This window comes from Galeopterus variegatus, unplaced genomic scaffold (assembly GCF_000696425.1).
Source record: "Galeopterus variegatus unplaced genomic scaffold, G_variegatus-3.0.2 Scaffold404, whole genome shotgun sequence".
Classification (NCBI taxonomy): domain Eukaryota; kingdom Metazoa; phylum Chordata; class Mammalia; order Dermoptera; family Cynocephalidae; genus Galeopterus; species Galeopterus variegatus.
Genome location: NW_007726515.1, coordinates 469,825 through 488,420, shown reverse-complemented (window position 1 = coordinate 488,420; position 18,596 = coordinate 469,825). Strand labels below are relative to the sequence as shown.

Here is an 18,596-nt window from a genome sequence, read left to right as displayed (position 1 = left end):
CTTCCAGTCTTCTCCAAGGCTCTTTGATACTATGTTGCTCCATCTCCAAATCTTCAGCAGTAGGGTCCCATCTCTCCCACTTAAGCTTATTTACTGAGAAAATAGAAGCAACTCATAAGAAACTTTTCTACCTTCTCCTACCAGCCTGCATTTGTGCTCAATACTCACAGTACTCACATACTGCCTTCCTGTTCCTGTGCCTGAGGTCGGCCCTTCCTTCCTACTGAAGGATATTGTCCCTGCAGTTGAACTGACTATATCCTGCATTATTAGTTTTCCCTTCTTTTCTAGATAATTTCTTACCACATACAGACATGCTTGAAAATCTCATCTTAATGAAAACCATCCCTGAACCCCACATTGTATTTTTCTGCTCTTTTCTACAATAAAATTTCTTAAAAGAGGTGGTTGTACTTGCCATGTCATCTGCCTGTTTTTATTTTCTCTTGAACTCACACCAATCAGGCTTTTATTCCAGTTATTCCATTGAAATTCCTCTTTGCAAAGTCATAAGTGGCCACCACATTATTCAGCCTGTCAGCAGTGTTTGGCACAATGGACCACTCACTCCCTCCTTGAAATACTTCATGTATTTGGCTTTCAGACACCTACTTCACTGGCCATCCTTTCTCAGTCTTTCCAGGTGGTTCTGCTTTATCTTACTGACCTCTCAACATGGAGTGCCCCAAAATTCAGTCCTTATACGATACATCTACAAATACTTGTTAGATGACTTCTTTCATTTAATCTATTAAACTTTATTTAATATATGGCTTTATATACTATATGTTTTATATGCTCTTATTAAATATTTATATTCAGTCTTAATCTCCTTCCTAAGTTAGACTCATCTATCAGCTTGCTCAGTATCTCCACATGAATATCTATTTGATATCTCCAACTTTGGATCATTAAGAACAGAATCCTTGATTTCCTCATCCCCAAGCTCCTCTTTCTTTTTTTCATTGTTCATCTCATCTCAGTGTATGGCAACTCTGTTTTAATACTTTATCTTTCTTTTATATCCCATTTATCTGTAAGCACCTCTTGATTATTTTTCTTTTATAATTAATTCAGAATTCACCCTCCTCTTGCCATGTTTTTCACTATACCTTAGTCCATGACACCATTTGCCTATATTATTCAACCTGTCTACATTCATTTCACCTTGTTCCATAAGTTTATTCTTGTGGTGGTCTAGCCATAGTGATCCTTTTAAATGTAAATTACTTCATATCACAACTTTGCTCAAATCCTCTAATGTTTTCTTGTTTGTTTTAGAGTAAAAGTCAATATCTTTTTACTGGCCTGGCCTGCCTGCTGCCTTTCTCACTTCATTTTTTACCATTCTTCCATCAACTCATGTTACTCTAGCCCCATTTAGCCTTGTTTCTAGTCTTTCAGCAATCCATGTATTCTCCTTGTTTGAGTCCTTTGTACTTTCTGTTGTCCCTGTAACATTTTCCCCAAAGTATTTTCATAGTCATTCTCCCACTTCTTTGAGATTTTGGTTCAAATAGCTCTTATCAGTAAGACCTCCCATGATTAAAATATGTCAGATAAATAGTATGTCATTTGATTCATGCTGTAAAGAACATCAGAGCAGGATATTAACAGATTGTGTGTGCATGTGAATGTGCATGCACATTCTGTTAATATCCTGCTGTGATGTTCTTTATAGCACAAATCAAATGACATACTGTTTATTTTACATGATGTTTTTTTTTTTTTTTTTTGTCTTTTTTTCCGTGTCCGGCAACGGATCGCAACCCTCAGTGTTGCCCCCGTACCGGACCGGGGACCGGCAACGGAATTGCAACCCTCGGTGTTGCTCCCGTGCCTCGCTCAGCCAGTGAGCGGGAACCGGTCTGTATGTGGGATCCGAACCCTCGGGCGGGAGCGCCGCCATGCTTCCCAAGCGGCACACTATCCAGTGCGCCACTGGGCCGGCCCTCTTCCATTACTCTCTTAACAGCAATCCCTTGCTTCCCAAGCGGCACACTATCCAGTGCGCCACTGGGCCGGCCCTTTTTTTTTTTTTTTTTTTTTAATAAACTTAAGCCACTGCAGTAGAAACCCTGTTTTGTTCAGTGCTGTAACCCCATTACCTAGAATAATACGTGGCACATAGTTGACATTTCTTAAATATTTATTGAATGAATGAGTAAATTTTAACATGAGTGAGCAAAAGTGGTGGTTTAAAAATATAAATAAATCTTTTAATTCTTGGAGGAATCAGCTTAATTTCAAGATAGCTTTAGAATTAGAGTGTTCCTTCTTGGAAATTTCGGATTATTCTCAAAAATAAAAATTGTATGCCTAGAAAATTTATTGCATAGTCTCAGTCTTTGAATCTTGATGGCATTTTCTTTTAGTTAAAAGTAAAAGCATTGTTAAAATTAGATTTAAGGCACCTGATTCTGAATTGAGATAGGAGTACTTAATTATATTTTTTTATATGTCTCTATTTGAGCAAGTTTGGATATGCTGCTCCTTATTTTTTGAATCATAATTCGTTAACAGATCAGCAAAACGGTTACTGGACCAGATTGTTGAAAAAGGAAGACCAGCCCCTGGCTTCCATCATGGTGATGGACCAGGAAATGCAGTTCAAGAAATCATGATTCCAGCTAGCAAGGCAGGATTAGTTATTGGAAAGGGGGGAGAGACTATTAAACAACTTCAGGTATTGTTGTGTTATTATTACTTTTACTCTGTTTTGAAGCTAGTTCTCTTCCACACGTCCCTTTTATTAATACATATGATTTCTGTGATTATAACAGGAGCGGGCTGGAGTTAAAATGGTTATGATTCAAGATGGGCCTCAGAACACTGGTGCTGACAAACCTCTTAGGATTACAGGAGACCCTTACAAAGTTCAAGTAAACCTAACTTTATACTTTATAAGGAGTTGGGGAAGGATGACAGTTGGAAGGAGTTGGGGTTGGGTGGAATTGAGTAGAACATGTATGAATAATTGAAATGTTTTGAAACATGCTTTCTAAATTGGCTGACTTTTTCTGCTTCAGCAAGCCAAGGAAATGGTGTTAGAGTTAATTCGTGATCAAGGTGGTTTCAGAGAAGTTCGAAATGAGTATGGGTCAAGGATAGGAGGAAACGAAGGGATAGATGTAAGTAAAAATACCCATCCAGAAAAGGTTGCTTACCAATCCACAAACATAATAGTGTTTTTTCTGTTTTACTTTCTATGTTAAAATACAGAATTGTGTATTTTGTATCTTGTTACCCGATTTAATAAAAACATAGCATTATATACACTTTTATGATTTTATGCAAATTAATTTTATGAAATGGCATTCTTAATACTTAGTCTTTTTGCAGTTTTTTCTGTTTTACTTTCTATGTTAAAATACAGAATTGTGTATTTTGTATCTTGTTACCCTATTTAATAAAAACATAGCATTATATACACTTTTATGATTTTATGCAAATTAATTTTATGAAATGGCATTCTTAATACTTAGTCTTTTTGCGTAAGGTCCCCATTCCAAGATTTGCTGTTGGCATTGTAATAGGAAGAAATGGAGAAATGATCAAAAAAATACAAAATGATGCTGGCGTTCGAATTCAGTTTAAGCCAGGTGAGTACATATATTTAATTGTTGGTAGCAATTTGTTTTGACATGCACACATTTAATGTTTAATTAATCCAATTTAATTCTTTTGTTTTGAAGATGATGGAACGACACCTGATAGAATTGCACAAATAACAGGACCTCCAGACCGATGTCAGCATGCTGCAGAAATTATTACAGACCTTCTTCGAAGTGTTCAGGTTTGATAGGAAGTTAACATTTTTATTTTTGTGCTCATTGGGAAAATATTTTCCTTCATCAAATCTGAAAGTCCCCCCTCATATTTTTATATCAGAGTCTGCATGATAATGTTATATTAATGGCTGGAAAGTTTAAATTGCTTTAAGGTAGACATCTTGGAATAGGAAAAAGTACTGCTCTACCTGTTCACCCCAGTGTTTTCCAAAAAAAAATGCTGGTATTACTAATTATTTGAGCCATGTCATCTCTGAAGTAATCTCTAAATTTCTGGCTCAGGAATATGAGAGTTGGGAAAAATAGACATAATTTATTGTGGAAAGAAGAGTTTATTTCTATGCTTTCTTTCTTGTCTACCCCACCTTAGGCTGGTAATCCTGGTGGCCCTGGACCTGGTGGTCGAGGAAGAGGTAGAGGTCAAGGCAGCTGGAACATGGGACCACCTGGTGGACTACAGGAATTTAATTTCATTGTGCCAACTGGGAAAACTGGATTAATAATAGGAAAAGGCAATGTATTTTAAACTCTTAATGTGTAACCTATTACTTAATTTTTCTGGATGCTATTTCTGTTGTTGTAAACAAGTGGCATTGATTTTTCTTTGGCTGCATTTTAGTAGAAAAGCATTCTTATTTTGATATGTAACAACAAACATTAATGAAGGATCTCACATATACTTACAAAAAGAGCAGAGTTTGAATCTCATTGGCTTCTACAGAAAGAGGACCAAGAGTTAATAGCATGAAAAGCTTCTTTTCATCCATAAAATGTTTTGAGTGTTTTTGTTTGTTCATTTTTTTAAAATTTGAGTATGTGATAGGTTGTATTTACATTGCTACAAGAGTAGTTTATTTGAACCAATTATTTTGATAAGTTATAATCCACATTAAGGTTGTGTGTAAACATACTAAGTAAATGTAAATGTGTTTTAAGCATGAAATGCTTAATACAGTTTGATTTAAAGTGTAGAATAAATGGGAAATAATAATAGAATATTGTGAGATAGGATACTGTCCAAAACTTTTTTTTAATGGTCCTTTTAACTGACCAGTATTCCTTTGAGTAGCCCTTTTTACGTCCTTTGAGCCTTTAGACAAATTTCTCTTGTTTGATTTTAGGAGGTGAAACCATTAAAAGTATAAGTCAGCAGTCTGGTGCAAGAATAGAACTTCAGAGAAATCCTCCACCTAATGCAGATCCTAATATGAAGTTATTTACAATTCGTGGCACTCCACAGCAAATAGACTATGCTCGGCAGCTCATAGAAGAAAAGATTGGTGTGAGTATGCTTTAAAATTTGTTTTATAGCATAGACCCTGTTAGTTGAAGAAGCCATTAATTCTGATGCACCACAGGAAAATGTATGATTTTTATCCGAAATTACAGGTTTCATGACATAGTGGATATATAAAGCATAGAAAAGATTTTTACAGCAATAAAAATAACCTATTTAAATATGCAGATACAGGTGTTCAGAACCACCTTACACTTAGGTGTGGGTAGATAAAAGAGGTAGTGTTACCTATAGACATAATGTTAGTGTTGGTGGAGGATTGTGGAATTTATTTGAATGGAAATAGTTATAGGAATTTAGTTATAGGAATTTGTTATTTATTAAGTTTTTACTATACCCAACGCTGGTGAGGCAAAAAAAAGATGAATCAGATGGACCCCCCACTCTGCAGTAGAAATTTATAAATCCCAGCTTTGGATTGGCTCATAATTGTCTAGGGGTTTTAAAATGCATACTTTTCAAGTGCTTCCCACCACTACACATAATATACACATAGATCCCACCATCTAATTTTATAAAGCACATCTTGGTTTTTTTATTTATTAGCCTATCCTGTATGGATTAGGGTTTCTGTTGGGTTCATGGAGAAACAAGACAGGTTGTTTTAGAAAGGCAATTTTGTATAGTGCTTAATTGCATGTACTCTGGAGTCAGGCTTCCTGGGTTCAAAATCCTGTGAATTCTTACTGACTGTGCAACTTCAGAAAATTTATTTATACTCTTCTGTGATTCAGTTTCCTTCTGTAGAATGAAGATAATAGTACCTGCTTTGTAGAATTTTTATTATTTGGAGAGAATAGGTCATAGATAATAAAAGTGAGGGATGACAGCAATTGGAGACTGAAAGAGACAAGTTAATAAAAGCGGCTTTAAAGGTCATGAAGTTTTGCTTATTTTGTAGTGAGTAAATTGACAACCAAGTATAGTTTTAGCATTTTGTCCAAAATGTCACATGGTTGGTAATAACTGCATAAAGGAGTGTTTTTGGACAATTAAGTCTAATAGTCTTTTCAAGTTGGCTTATCAAGAGAAATCAGCTAGTCATTATTGATTGTAATGTGGCATAAGGATATGAAACACCCTGAGTTATTAAATGAATTATGAGGGAATTTTGATCCTATTTCAAAGATTATGATAGATAAAAGGCAAAAGGAGGATGTTAATTTAAATTATTGCTCTAAATAGGGATCCAATTACAGAAATATAAAAGTTGTGAGGCAAACTTCAAGAGAGAAGTAGGTGTTATATTATAGATGAAGTGTTTAGTAGACAGTTCACACAATATAGGACCTAAGCAATTTGGGGAATGTATTGTCAATATGGTTGTCTGGTGATAGAATAGATGCAGAGAGGGAAGAGCTGGGGATGAACACCTGATACCTGATAGGTTTCCATGATTCAAACGACAAAAGGATAGAAAAGTAAGAATTGGAAAAGGAAATGGTGCTGTCCGAAAATAATAGAAGCTAAAGGAAGTGTATTAATTTTTGCATTCAATTGTTAATGCTGTTGATTTTAATGAATTTTACTTGTCTCATTTATTTGGCAGAGTTAGAATAGTTTTTACGGGCTGGCCCGGTGGCGCACTGCTACAGTGCACCGCTTGGGAGTGAGGTGGCGCTCCCGCTGAGGGTTCGGATCCCACATACGGACCGGTTCCCGCTCACTGGCTGAGCGAGGTGCGGGAGCAACACCGAGGGTTGCGATCCCGTTGCCGGTCCCGGTCCGGTACGGGCGCGACACTGAGGGTTGCGATCCATTGCTGGACACGAAAAAAAAAAAAGAATAGTTTTTACAACGTAAATGAGGAAAGGGAAGAAAATCTAAAATTTGTTGCTTGTTACTTTAAGAAAGTAGAAATGGAAGATTATTTGGCCTTTGAGTTATTTGATTATTACCCTGTGTTTCTGATTTTTGTATATATTCTTCCCTTTTTTTGCAGGGTCCAGTAAATCCTTTAGGGCCACCTGTACCCCATGGGCCCCATGGTGTGCCAGGCCCCCATGGGCCTCCTGGGCCTCCAGGGCCTGGAACTCCAATGGGACCATACAACCCTGCACCTTATAATCCTGGACCACCTGGCCCAGCTCCTCAGTAAGTATTGAGTTTGGTTTTGTGCTTTTCCCCAAAGATTCTAGCTTTTGTAAATTGTATTTTTATATTGACTTCTTTTCAGTGGTCCTCCAGCCCCATATGCTCCCCAGGGGTGGGGAAATGCATATCCACACTGGCAGCAGCAGGCTCCTCCTGATCCAGGTAAAAGATGCTTCTCTTCTAATTGTGTGTTTACCTGTATTGTTTGTTTACCGCTCCTGTTACATTTAAGTTTTTCTAGCATTCTACATTTGTATGAAATGTCTCCACTCATTTTATTCTTTCAGCAGAGTGTTAAGCACTTCATCTAGCACATTGACGTGAATTTGATCTCTGCTTTTGTGGAACTTTTTTCTATTTGGCTTTTTCTGCTTTGTGAATTAATACAGCAGAGTACTGTATCAAAAGCCAAACACTACAGGAAAAAGTACAATATCTTAGGTTTTAGATACCAGTGCTGTCAAATGTCTAATGTGTTCATGCTGACATTATCCACGAAAAAATAGCTAGTTTACATTTATTTATAAAATTACATGAGAGTCTAATAGCGTGTTAAATACTTGGGCGTAAAAATCCCAAGTTCTCAGATAAAAGTTGTCTGTTCTCCTACTCCTGATAAGGCAACTCTAATATTAGTAAAAATTAGGCCTGTACTTAATAACTGCATGTAGAACTCTAAAATACATGTAATTAAATACATTCTCTATTTGGATCTGGATTTTTCTATTCTTCATCTTCCCATACCCTGTAGTTTTCTTTTCATCTTTGTCAAAGAGGCATTCTTTGAAACCAGTTAACTCTTATTTATGATCCTTTTTTCCTCACCTGCTACCTACCTTTTAGCCCTCTTTCCCTGGAGTAGTTTCAAGGAAGGTATACTGAATTATGGATTTCTTTCTACACATAGTATATTTATCCAAAAAAACCTGAAAGTAATTGATTTAGATAAAATCATTTTATTGAATTTGATTGAACATTCTGGTATTCAAATGTGGCTATATATTATAACATACTTTAATTTCATAGGAAGTATGCTCTTTGGAATGTGATGACGCAACATAACAGTCACCAAATACCCACAGCGTTCATTCATTCAAGAAACAATTTAAGTTGTGCTAGGATGTGGGTATGCAAAGATGAGTTTACGTTCTATTGCAGAAGAATGCACTCCCAGCGTGAGCAATACTGTGTTAGAAGGGCTCACAGGGTACAGGAGTGTCAATTACTATTTACTGTATGTTGATCTAAAACGACTTTTCTTTCTCTCTTGTAAGGGATAGTATGAGTATGCAGAGGAATGAGATTCAAGAGTTAGAGCAGATTTAGGGGCGGGTTTATATTGGATAACTTAGAAATGCCAGAATTACACCTGTAGAGCACTGTTTGGGGGTAGGTAGCATGATTGAGAGAAATGATGGGAATAAGGAGTGGTCTCTGTATCACAATCTCAGTTTCCCAGTTGGAGTAATAGTGAACTCACCACTGTAGGAACTGTCAGTGAATGTGGCTTCCAGCATTGCTTTTTGGGAGAGAAGTAACCTATTTAGCTAAAGATTTCAACTAGGTGGCCCAGCTTAGACTTTATCAAAGTGTTACCAAGTCTCTCAATTAGATATTGTTTATATTAGACTTACAGTTATGGTGTGTGTGGGGGTGGGTATGGGTGGGTGGTTGTCATTCTCTGAACTAAAATCTGTTTCTATAAAAAAATTAATGGTTTATTACAGATTTATGTAGTGGTCAGGAATTTAGACTTCAGAGTCAAACAGACCTAGGTTAGTCCAACAACTTAACTAATTGTGGGATGTCAAGCAAGTTTTTAAACCCCGATAAGCTTTCTTATCTATAAAATAGTGATAAATGAATGAATGAATATTATATTGAATGACTAGTAAGTTACTAGTGCATATTAATTCTGTGTGACTGTGAGACTGATTTTCTTATATGGTTAACACATTTGGGAGTACAAGTATTGCTCACTAAAGTCTGTTTTCAAATCTCAGTTTTTTTATACATTGTGTCAGGTGGAATATTTGCATTTATTAGGTAGTATTTGGATAATGATACTATTAAGACACAAATATTCAGCATATAAAAGCAGTACATTAAGCAGTTGAAAAGGGTTTGGAGGGTGGCCTAATACCACTTTATAATTGTATCACCATACAATTTTCTTTTTCTAGAAATCCTTGCTCCTTTTTTTTTTAAACTTCACTAACCTGTATTAGGCAGCCAAGACTTGATACTTACTTGGGATGAATCTAAACAGATTTCATATAGATATACTTTCTTCTTGGGGATACAAACTAATAAAGATATATGTATAGCGTTGTATAATATTCATAGTATAAAGGACAATCAGTGAGAGAGGTTCTGGTTTTTGACTGAGAGGTCTCAAACTGTTCAAACATCATTTGATTAATGAGGGATGAGTGAGGGTGAACCCAAGTGCAGAGCAAGCATAACATGATCAAAGGCTTAGGCATGAGCCTAGTGACTTCTGAAAAGAACAAGCAATTTATTGTGACTGGAACTTGAGTATTGGAGGGATATTGACAGAAGGGAAAGGTAAGTCTAGAATGGAAAAGATAAGCTGGGGGATTCAATGTGAAATAGGATGAAATGAAATGTGACTAATCTCTATTTTCTAAGATTTTTATTTTGTTTCTTCATTGAAAACAACATAAGACAAAGTTAATAGTTACAAGATATTGTTTGTTTCTTGTATAGGTTAACCCCTAGAAATCTTTAGTCATCTGCCACATAAAACAGTTGTGCTTGAGACAAAACTGTTTTAGAAAAAACAATGGCACAGGGTGGTTTGAGACAAAGCATAGGATTTGAAGCCAAAAGATTATTCATATCCTAGTTCTACCACTTACCTAGTTACCAGTTACCTAGTTTTGTAACCCAGGAAAGCCACTTAATCTCTGATCCTCAGTTTTACATAATAAAAGCTAAGGATGACAGTGAAAGTAATAGAAAATATGAAAGTTTTCATTTACTGCTGTTTTTGATGTCTTTAATTTTTTGGCCTGTGTATTTGCGAGAGAGCTGTGTGATTTTGTGTGTGTGTGTGTGAGAGAGAGAGAGACTGTGGACATCAGATGCAAACCTTGAACTTGTGTTTATTAATTCTAGCAAAGGCAGGAACGGATCCAAATTCAGCAGCTTGGGCTGCTTATTATGCTCACTATTATCAACAGCAAGCACAGCCACCACCTGCAGCTCCTGCAGGTGCACCAACTACAACCCAAACTAATGGACAAGGTAACTGGTAACTAATCTATTTTGTACGAGAAAGCTAAGAAGTGCGTCACTGTATTCTAGTACCTAAAATTTCTAACATTATTCAATTAGAACTTTAGTGAGCAGAATTTCCTTTTTTTTTTTTTTTTTTTAAGTAAATGACTTTGAAATAATTCTAAACTTTCATAAAAGTTGTAAGAATACCAAGAACACTGAGAAAACTCAGCTGTTACTTTTATCTACCCATTTACTTTATTACCCTTTCTGTCATATAACAGTGTACTTCAGAAAGTTCATAGAAAAGTAAAAGTAAATGGTGATATGAATCTGTGAATTTTTTGAAGTACCCCTGTATGTGTGTGTCCATATCCGTTATTATCATTAGTTCGGAAGAGAAGAAGGAGATAAGGCTGGAATGGAAAGGATAAGCCATTTAAGACTAAACTGTGGGCATGATGTCCCATTACCCTTCATTGTTTTTGTTTGTTTCCCCCCCATCATTGTATAGAAGTTGGTATTTTACTGTAAGAAAAAGCTTTCCTTTTCATCCTATTTAGTTCTTCACGTCAGTGTGGATTCCTGTTTAATTCTATAGGTTGTATTTTTTTTTTTTTTTTTTTTTTTTTCTGACCGGTAAAGGGATCACAACCCTTGGCTCAGTGTCGTCCGCACCACGCTGAGCCAGTGAGCACACCGGCCATCCCTATATAGGATCCAAACCCACGGCCTCGGCACTATCAGCACCGCACTCTCCCAAGTGAGCCATGGGGCCGGTCCTATAGATTGTATTTTTAACTATTATTATTTTTATAACGATATTGTACTGGATTTAGCTAGCCAGGAGTATCTTCATGGTAGCTCCTGTATCCTTTGAAATGCCTGTTGTTCTTTAAGCACTTCCTTACTATTTGGCACAATAAGATTTTTTGTGTTTTCTCTAGGCTTCAGCCTTTGAGTTAGCCATTTTCTCAAGGAGCCCTGATTCCTTTTAGTAGAGGATGGTCTTTGGAAATAAACTAAGTATACTCTTTGCTAATGAGGTGTCATTGCTTCTAACTCCTTTTAGTGGACAGAGCTAGGAAATCTGTTTACATAAACCCATACCTACATGCACATATATAAAAACAAATAAACGTTCATATCTGTATATGTATTTTAAAGCTTTATGTTCATATAACCTGCAATTCCGTTCCAACACTCTTTCTAGCTTTTTCCTTTTCTGTACTTAATGAAAGGTGGGAAACTCAGTATCCTTAATGTATTTCCTTATTTGACATCAGTTTACTTGCAAGGATCTTCAAAAAGTTCATGGAAGACTAGAATTAAAAGATAATAAAAATCTTTACATGAGCCTTTTTTTTTTTTGGCTGAGGGGCGGGGGTCACTGGCCATTAAGGGATTCAAACTCTTGACCTTGGTGTTAAAACACTGAGCTTTAATCAACTGAGCTAACCAGTCAGCCCCTTTTCCGTGAACTTTTTCAAGTACCCTCATATATTCACAGTATAACCAGTCTTCCAAACACGTTGGTCATCTTCTCTGTCTGCCAACTCTGTACCCCCAGTGTCCTGGGTCTTTGGCTTCAACAGGAAAACTAATACTGCACAGCACCTCCCTTCTACCTTTACTGCCCCATGGCATGTCACTGACAACTCCTTGACTCGAGGAACAGAAGGAAAAGCCCAAAATTGCCTTTTAAAATCTTTAATCCTGTTTTGTTCTTTTTCTTGAACAAGGAGATCAGCAGAATCCAGCTCCAGCTGGACAGGTTGATTATACCAAGGCTTGGGAAGAGTACTACAAGAAAATGGGTATGTTGTACATTTTAAATATATATATATATGTAATTAAATTGGAACACTTAGTAAATATACATTAGAATGTTGAATGCTTTGATAAAAGCATATTTGTGGCATATTTTGGTTACCTTAGATGACTTTCATTCAGTTATTAACTTTTAAAATCTTAAGGAGAATAATTGAGCAAAAATGCATTCTGAAATCACAACTTTCAGACATGTCAAGACCATCACAAATAATACTTTAATTTGTGGTTTTGTAACAAATCTTTCTATTTCTGAATGCATTTGTCAGCCAATTATTAGGTGAAACTAGAAATTTCTTCATTGGCACATATGACATTGAATATTACTACACTTTTTTCAAAGACAGTTCATGTATATTACTAGCCTAAATGGCATAATGTTAAATTTTAGAGTGCAAAGCAATACTTGGTTTTGTATGGTTTCATCATTTTTACTACACAATAAGTACGTAAGAATAATTTACAGTGACAGAGGAAGTGAATTAAATAACATTTGTATACATGCAAAAGGAAAAACAATCACTTAGAAAAGCCGTGTCCATTCAGCAACTATAGAGCACATACAACATGCTGCGTGAGAAGTGACAGATGGTGAGAATGCAATTACAACAGCCAGGAGCCCTGCCCTTCTGGTTATTATATGCTAATGGAGGGTACAGTTGTTAAATAACTTGTGAATATATTACTATAAACTGCTGTGAAGGAAAAGAACTGTATCTTTATTGGCATTTCACATGTAGAGACTGGGAAACAGGTAACACAACTAAGTGGTGAAACCAGAATTTGACTTCTAAGAGGGTCTGAGTCAAGCCTTCCTCCCAAATTTGTTTTTTTCTAAGGGAGCATTTGGAACCTGACATTATACTTCTAGACAAATAGTTATTTTTCAGATGCTTTTGGTCTTAGTCATTTAAAATTAACTCTTGGGGCCAGCCAATTAGCTTAGTTGATTAGAGTGTGATGCTAATAACACCAAGGTCCAGGGTTCAATCCCTGTACTGGCCTGCCACCAAAAAATAAAATGAACACCACAGCCAGTCATCACAGATGAAAGCTAAACAGGTAAACTTACCCATCCTTCACTGGCACAGAAAAAAATCTGTAGATAGTAGAGTTTTGTCATAAGATATAGTCTACTTAGGGTTCTCAATTTAAATTTCTGTACATTTTTTTCCCAAAGGCTGTTTCTCATTTTCTTCAGAAAGAAAGATTTCTAGAAGGGTGATAATATTCATCTTTTTGTGTGTAAAAGTACATGTACCTGGTGATAGCGATATTCTATACAGTTGATTTCTGATTTAAAGAAAGAAAAAAGTATTTTTTCCTGTTAGAATGACTTTTCTAGGAGAGTCATGCTGCATCTTATTCCTGAAGCTGTAACAGATTGATGAAGTTATGTCTTTGTGACCTAGTTTATCTCAGGCAGATCTACAACAGCTAAAATACTGCAAAAAGAAACTTAATTTTAAACCTCAAAGCAATGTACTCTTAGTTAGGATGACCATATCCTTTATTGTCTAAACTGGTATACTTTTGAGAATGAATGAGGCTGGTATAAATAATCACACCCTGACAACATAGTGGTGGGGACCTATAGTCACCTTAATGTTAATGAAGTAGCATCACCATTTTAAAAGAATCAAGTATGTTGAGTTTAGTTATCCATTAGCTGCAACTTGTATTTTCGTAAAGAGTAATGTGCCAGACATGTTCCCTACGTTATTATTTAGTGGGTAAAAACAAAGGCCTGTTAATGGACTTAGGAAATTACTGGGGAATGAGTTTGGCTTTTGTGCTTTATTATATCTTATTGTTTCTTTGCCACATGGCCATTAATAAGTTTACTATTTAGCCTTTTTACATTTTACTTGCCCAAAAAGAGTGGGTGTATTGAATTCTAATTTTTATTGTTAGGAGTAGACATTTCATTTTGCCTTTGTGGTAATTTTCAGTTTCCACCATTTCCCTGCCACCTATTCTCTAAAATTCGAATTTTAGAGATACTATGCTGGACTGTCATGAATCCTTTGTGTGAAAAGATGGTATAGAGATAACTTAAATAACACTGTTTGGAGACTCCCCACCACCTTTTCTGTGTGTTTTTCTTTAGTACTACAATAATCACCTGTTAATTTTATGAGCAAAGTGCACCAGTTTAGCAATTTCCTCTCATACGTAAATCTTAAAAAGAAATAATGCTAGGTAATTTAGGTGTTTAATGAGCATTTTTCTTTCTTTTTTTTCTGTTTATACGTATTTATGGGGTACAGAGTTGATAATTTATGTACATTATGTGATGATCAAATCAATATTACTAGCATGTTCATCATTACAGATCATAATTACTTTTTGTGTCCCTTACCCAATTACTCCCTATCCCCCCATCCCCCGCCCCTTAATGAGCATTTTTCATAGTGTGATAGCTACAAGGTTCGTTTATCTTTTCCTTTAAAAGTTCTTTTTGTAAGGGCCGGCCCGGTGGCGCACTCGGTAGTGCCGCGCTTGGGAGTGTGGTGGCGCTCCCGCCGAGGGTTCGGATCCCATGTAGGGACCGGTCCGCTCACTGGTTGAGCGCGGTGCGGGCGCGACACCGAGGGTTGTGAACCCGTTGCCGGTCATAAAAAAAGACAGAAAGGAAAAAAAAAAGTTCTTTTTGTAAATGATTAGTTGCTTAACTGCTCTAATTTGTTCTAGGTATATTACTTGTCCTCAGGATCTCTTTTAGTATAACCACAAATAAGAGACGTTAAAGCATAAAACTGGTATAGTTCAGTACTGAATTTTCTTAGATGGAGGGGGGAAAAGGAGCAATAAAATAGGTAAGAGCTTTATCGCCAAAGCCAGCTCCTTTATTGACTCTTCAAGTGGCAGGGCTAGGATTTCCTAGGATTCTGGATTTCCTGATTCCCCGATTCCCCATCCAGTGCCCTCTTCACCAAACTAAGCAGGCTGTCACAGCTTTTGAAGCCTAATTTCATCTTTTTCTGTTAAGAACAGAAAACCACACTAACAGTCTATAAATTTGTCATTATTTGCTTATTTGTAAATAAATCTCTATTGAAACGTGAGTTTTCAAAATTAGTTTTGTTTTTTGAAACAATTATGAATGTCCTTGGGTAACAGTAAGAGAATTCAGGAGAGAAATTCTTAAAAATAAAATTCTAGAGGTTAAAAAGGTTGTTATACATGGAATGGCAACATTCTGGAGGTATTTTTGAAGCTGGAATAAACAGAACAAACAGGGTTTCAGAGTCAAGAAAGGTAGTTCTTGATTGGAGGAGGGTAAGTGAAGACATTTTGGCAGAAGTTTGACTTAAGGAACGCTCTCATAATGTTAAGCAGTATAATGGACTCAGCCTTTTAGCAGCTGTTACCTTACGTAGAGTGGGGAGTTGTCGGAAATACGCAGGTGTATAGAGAGATACCTAAGTGTGAATCTATTCAGGCAAGGCTGGCTCTTGGGTTGATAAAGAATGTTACAAGTGACTTCTGGGGCAAGTCTTTTATCTTTTGGATGACATGAAATAAAAGAAAACTTCATGCATTGTAGAACTGTATATAAATAATAGGTAATTTTCTACTGAAGTGTAGGCTAAACTATCTGGCATCAAAACAGTAACCAAAGAGAGAAATAAGAGGAACAAGATAAGGAAGTACATACATAAAAGGGGTAGGGGGGTACAGTAGGCCAAGGAAGAGAGCCAAGTCTTAAGTAGATAAGATAGGAAGAGTTCTTTCTCTGCTTCCAGCCAGGCAAAATGAATCACATTTGCCCTTCAGATTAGAAGAATAGGATGAGTTTTTCATGTACATCTTTTAAGATTGGAATGTCAGATGTTGACAACTTATTTACCAAGTGTGTGTTTTCCTTAGAGTGTGTTTACTTTTAGCTTTCCACAGGGATATTTGAATTTGGGTGTTTAAGGTTTTTTCGGGAACATCTGAGTCTGATGAATTTTCTTGATGTGTCTGCCTGTTTCTACCATCTTATATTGTTATTTTGCCTCTAAAATGTGTATCTTACAATGAAATCTAGTTCATTTTGTAAACCCGAGGTGGAAGTTATTGCTACCTTAGCCAGGTTTTGGTTTTGAGTGTGTAGTTTGTAGGAAACATTGTGTGGTTTTATTACTATTGGGGTATTTGGCAGTTTTCTAAATATTAAAACATGCTTTCAGATTTGCTTGAATTGTGTCTCCTAATAAAATCAAAATGTTCAACTCACTTCCCACTTCCCCTTTGAAAAGAGTTATTTGTGGAAGACAGAAATATGAGAATTTTTTTAAGTAGTTTTTGAGACTTCTCTGTTGTTGCCCAAAAAGAGAGGGTTTTTTTCATGCATATTTAAAGTTAATAGTCATGAGTCTTAAATTTTTATTCACTCAGTTGTTTTTATTCTGTGGCCAGTTTTACAGTGGTGATAGACTACTTTCTGAAACTACAAAGTTGCCTTGTTGGCAAAATCCAACAAACAAAAAAAACAGCTTCCTGTGTGCCTGTGCTCTATTATTATTATTATTTTCTTTTTTGTCTATAATAATTATTTTATAAAGCAAAATGAATTATAAAATAAAATAGTGCTGAAGTAGAGGAATGGATAGGAAAACACATGTCCTCTTTTCTCCTCAATTTTTTATTTTGAAAATTTTTATACCTTCAGAAAATTGGAAAAATAGTACAGGGAACACCCAATTTCACCATTTTTTAAAAGTTTGCCGTATGTGCTTTGTGTGTATGTATGTTTTTTGCGCATGAACCATTTTAAAGTAGATTGCAGACCATTTGCTCTAAATATACTCAATAATATTATCAACGTATAGACCATATTTAAATATCTCTAGTTGTCAGAAAAATGTCTTTTTTAGTTATTTGTGTGTTTTGATTTGTTTTAGTTAAGAGCCCATACAAGGTTCATGCATTGCATTTGGTTGTAATATTTCTTTAGTCTCTTAATTCAGAAAAGTCAGCCTGCGTAGAAAAAGACCTGCTTATGAAAACTGAATTTTGTGTTTCATTAATACTCTTCTTTATGTCCTTCATCAGGTTATTTTTAATCAAATTGCGTTGTAATTTCAATACATTTTATTAAAATTTTAAATCTCATTAAAGTGTATCTTGAAGACTAGTCTTGTACACATAGTTTATAGATCAATAATCAGGAAAAATCTTGGCCAGGTTTTAAAGTAATAAATTAAGTCTTTAAATCATGGCCTTTAAATAGGTTTTTTGTTTTTCAAAAATGTTCTTTTTGTAGTTGTCCATTGAGGACTTGCATTTTCTTTAAAACTTATAGTATAGCAGATTGATCAAAGTGGATGAGAGAACAAAAAAATAGTAGGTTTTTCCCCCTCACACCCTCTGTTCATCATCACTGCCAGGGAACCATCTAGGTTTACAGATTACTTACTTGAAGCACTTTCCAAATTTATTTAGAACAATAACAGTTTATTAAATATGGAATTGAGTCAAATGCCTAAATCTTTACCTTACTTAGTTAAAAAGCTACATGGATCTTGGCTTGTTTTTTTGTTGTTGTTGTTTGCTTCATTTTGCTTTGTTTAAGCCTATAGCACCCAATATGCCCTGGAGGTTTTGTTTTTTATTAATAGTGATGCTCTAGAACTAAGATTTACAATTCAAATAAGGCAAAAAGAAAATAGTTTTGGGGTTTTGGGGTTTTTTTTTGGGGGGGGGGTAGTTTTCTGACACTAACCCATACTTTAAACAGGAGCAATTGTGAACCCTCTGTGCTTTTGTCTTTATAACCTGTACTTATAGTGCCTAAGATTTACAATTCAAATAAGGCAAAAAGAAAATAGTTTTGGGGTTTTGGGGTTTTTTTTGGGGGGGGGGGTAGTTTTCTGACACTAACCCATACTTTAAACAGGAGCAATTGTGAACCCTCTGTGCTTTTGTCTTTATAACCTGTACTTATAGTGCATGTAATTTTATATTAAAATATAGGGGGTTTTTTTTAGGTCAACAAGGGCAGACACAAGATTATTCAAAGGCTTGGGAGGAATATTACAAGAAGCAAGGTATTGTTTTTATTAGAAATGAGATTCTTTGGGGCTTTTAATTGTGGTTACAGTAACAAAGTTCTGTTTTCTCAAAGGGCAAGCAGTTCCTGCTCCTACTGGGGCTCCACCAGGAGGTCAGCCAGATTATAGTGCAGCCTGGGCTGAGTACTATAGACAACAAGCAGCCTACTATGCCCAAACAAGTCCCCAGGGAATGCCACAGCATCCTCCAGCACCTCAGGTATAATAAATTTGCTAATTTGTTGATTTCCACTCGTCATGTTTCCTGCATGTTTGTCTCTTTGAGAGTAGGTTTGCCTT

At 35.9% G+C, this 18,596-nt stretch overlaps 1 protein-coding gene across 9 annotated transcripts in view; it reads left to right on the top strand.

Moving 5' to 3' along the window:
- The window catches only part of FUBP1 (far upstream element (FUSE) binding protein 1), a 33,112-nt gene that overhangs the window by 9,466 nt on the left and 5,050 nt on the right, over positions 1-18,596 (top strand). For 5 of the 9 annotated variants that reach the window (XM_008568368.1, XM_008568371.1, XM_008568367.1 and 2 more), the window contains 12 exons: positions 2,524-2,686; positions 2,784-2,882; positions 3,030-3,131; positions 3,500-3,602; positions 3,696-3,796; positions 4,162-4,303; positions 4,913-5,073; positions 7,031-7,182; positions 7,265-7,344; positions 10,324-10,452; positions 12,168-12,242; positions 18,371-18,516. In XM_008568368.1, the coding sequence (XP_008566590.1) occupies positions 2,524-2,686; positions 2,784-2,882; positions 3,030-3,131; positions 3,500-3,602; positions 3,696-3,796; positions 4,162-4,303; positions 4,913-5,073; positions 7,031-7,182; positions 7,265-7,344; positions 10,324-10,452; positions 12,168-12,242; positions 18,371-18,516 (1,453 nt within the window). Of the gene's footprint in view, positions 1-2,523; positions 2,687-2,783; positions 2,883-3,029; positions 3,132-3,499; positions 3,603-3,695; positions 3,797-4,161; positions 4,304-4,912; positions 5,074-7,030; positions 7,183-7,264; positions 7,345-10,323; positions 10,453-12,167; positions 12,243-18,233; positions 18,294-18,370; positions 18,517-18,596 lie in introns of all 9 variants that reach the window. The other 4 variants (XM_008568366.1, XM_008568365.1, XM_008568363.1 and 1 more) reach the window with 1 other exon arrangement.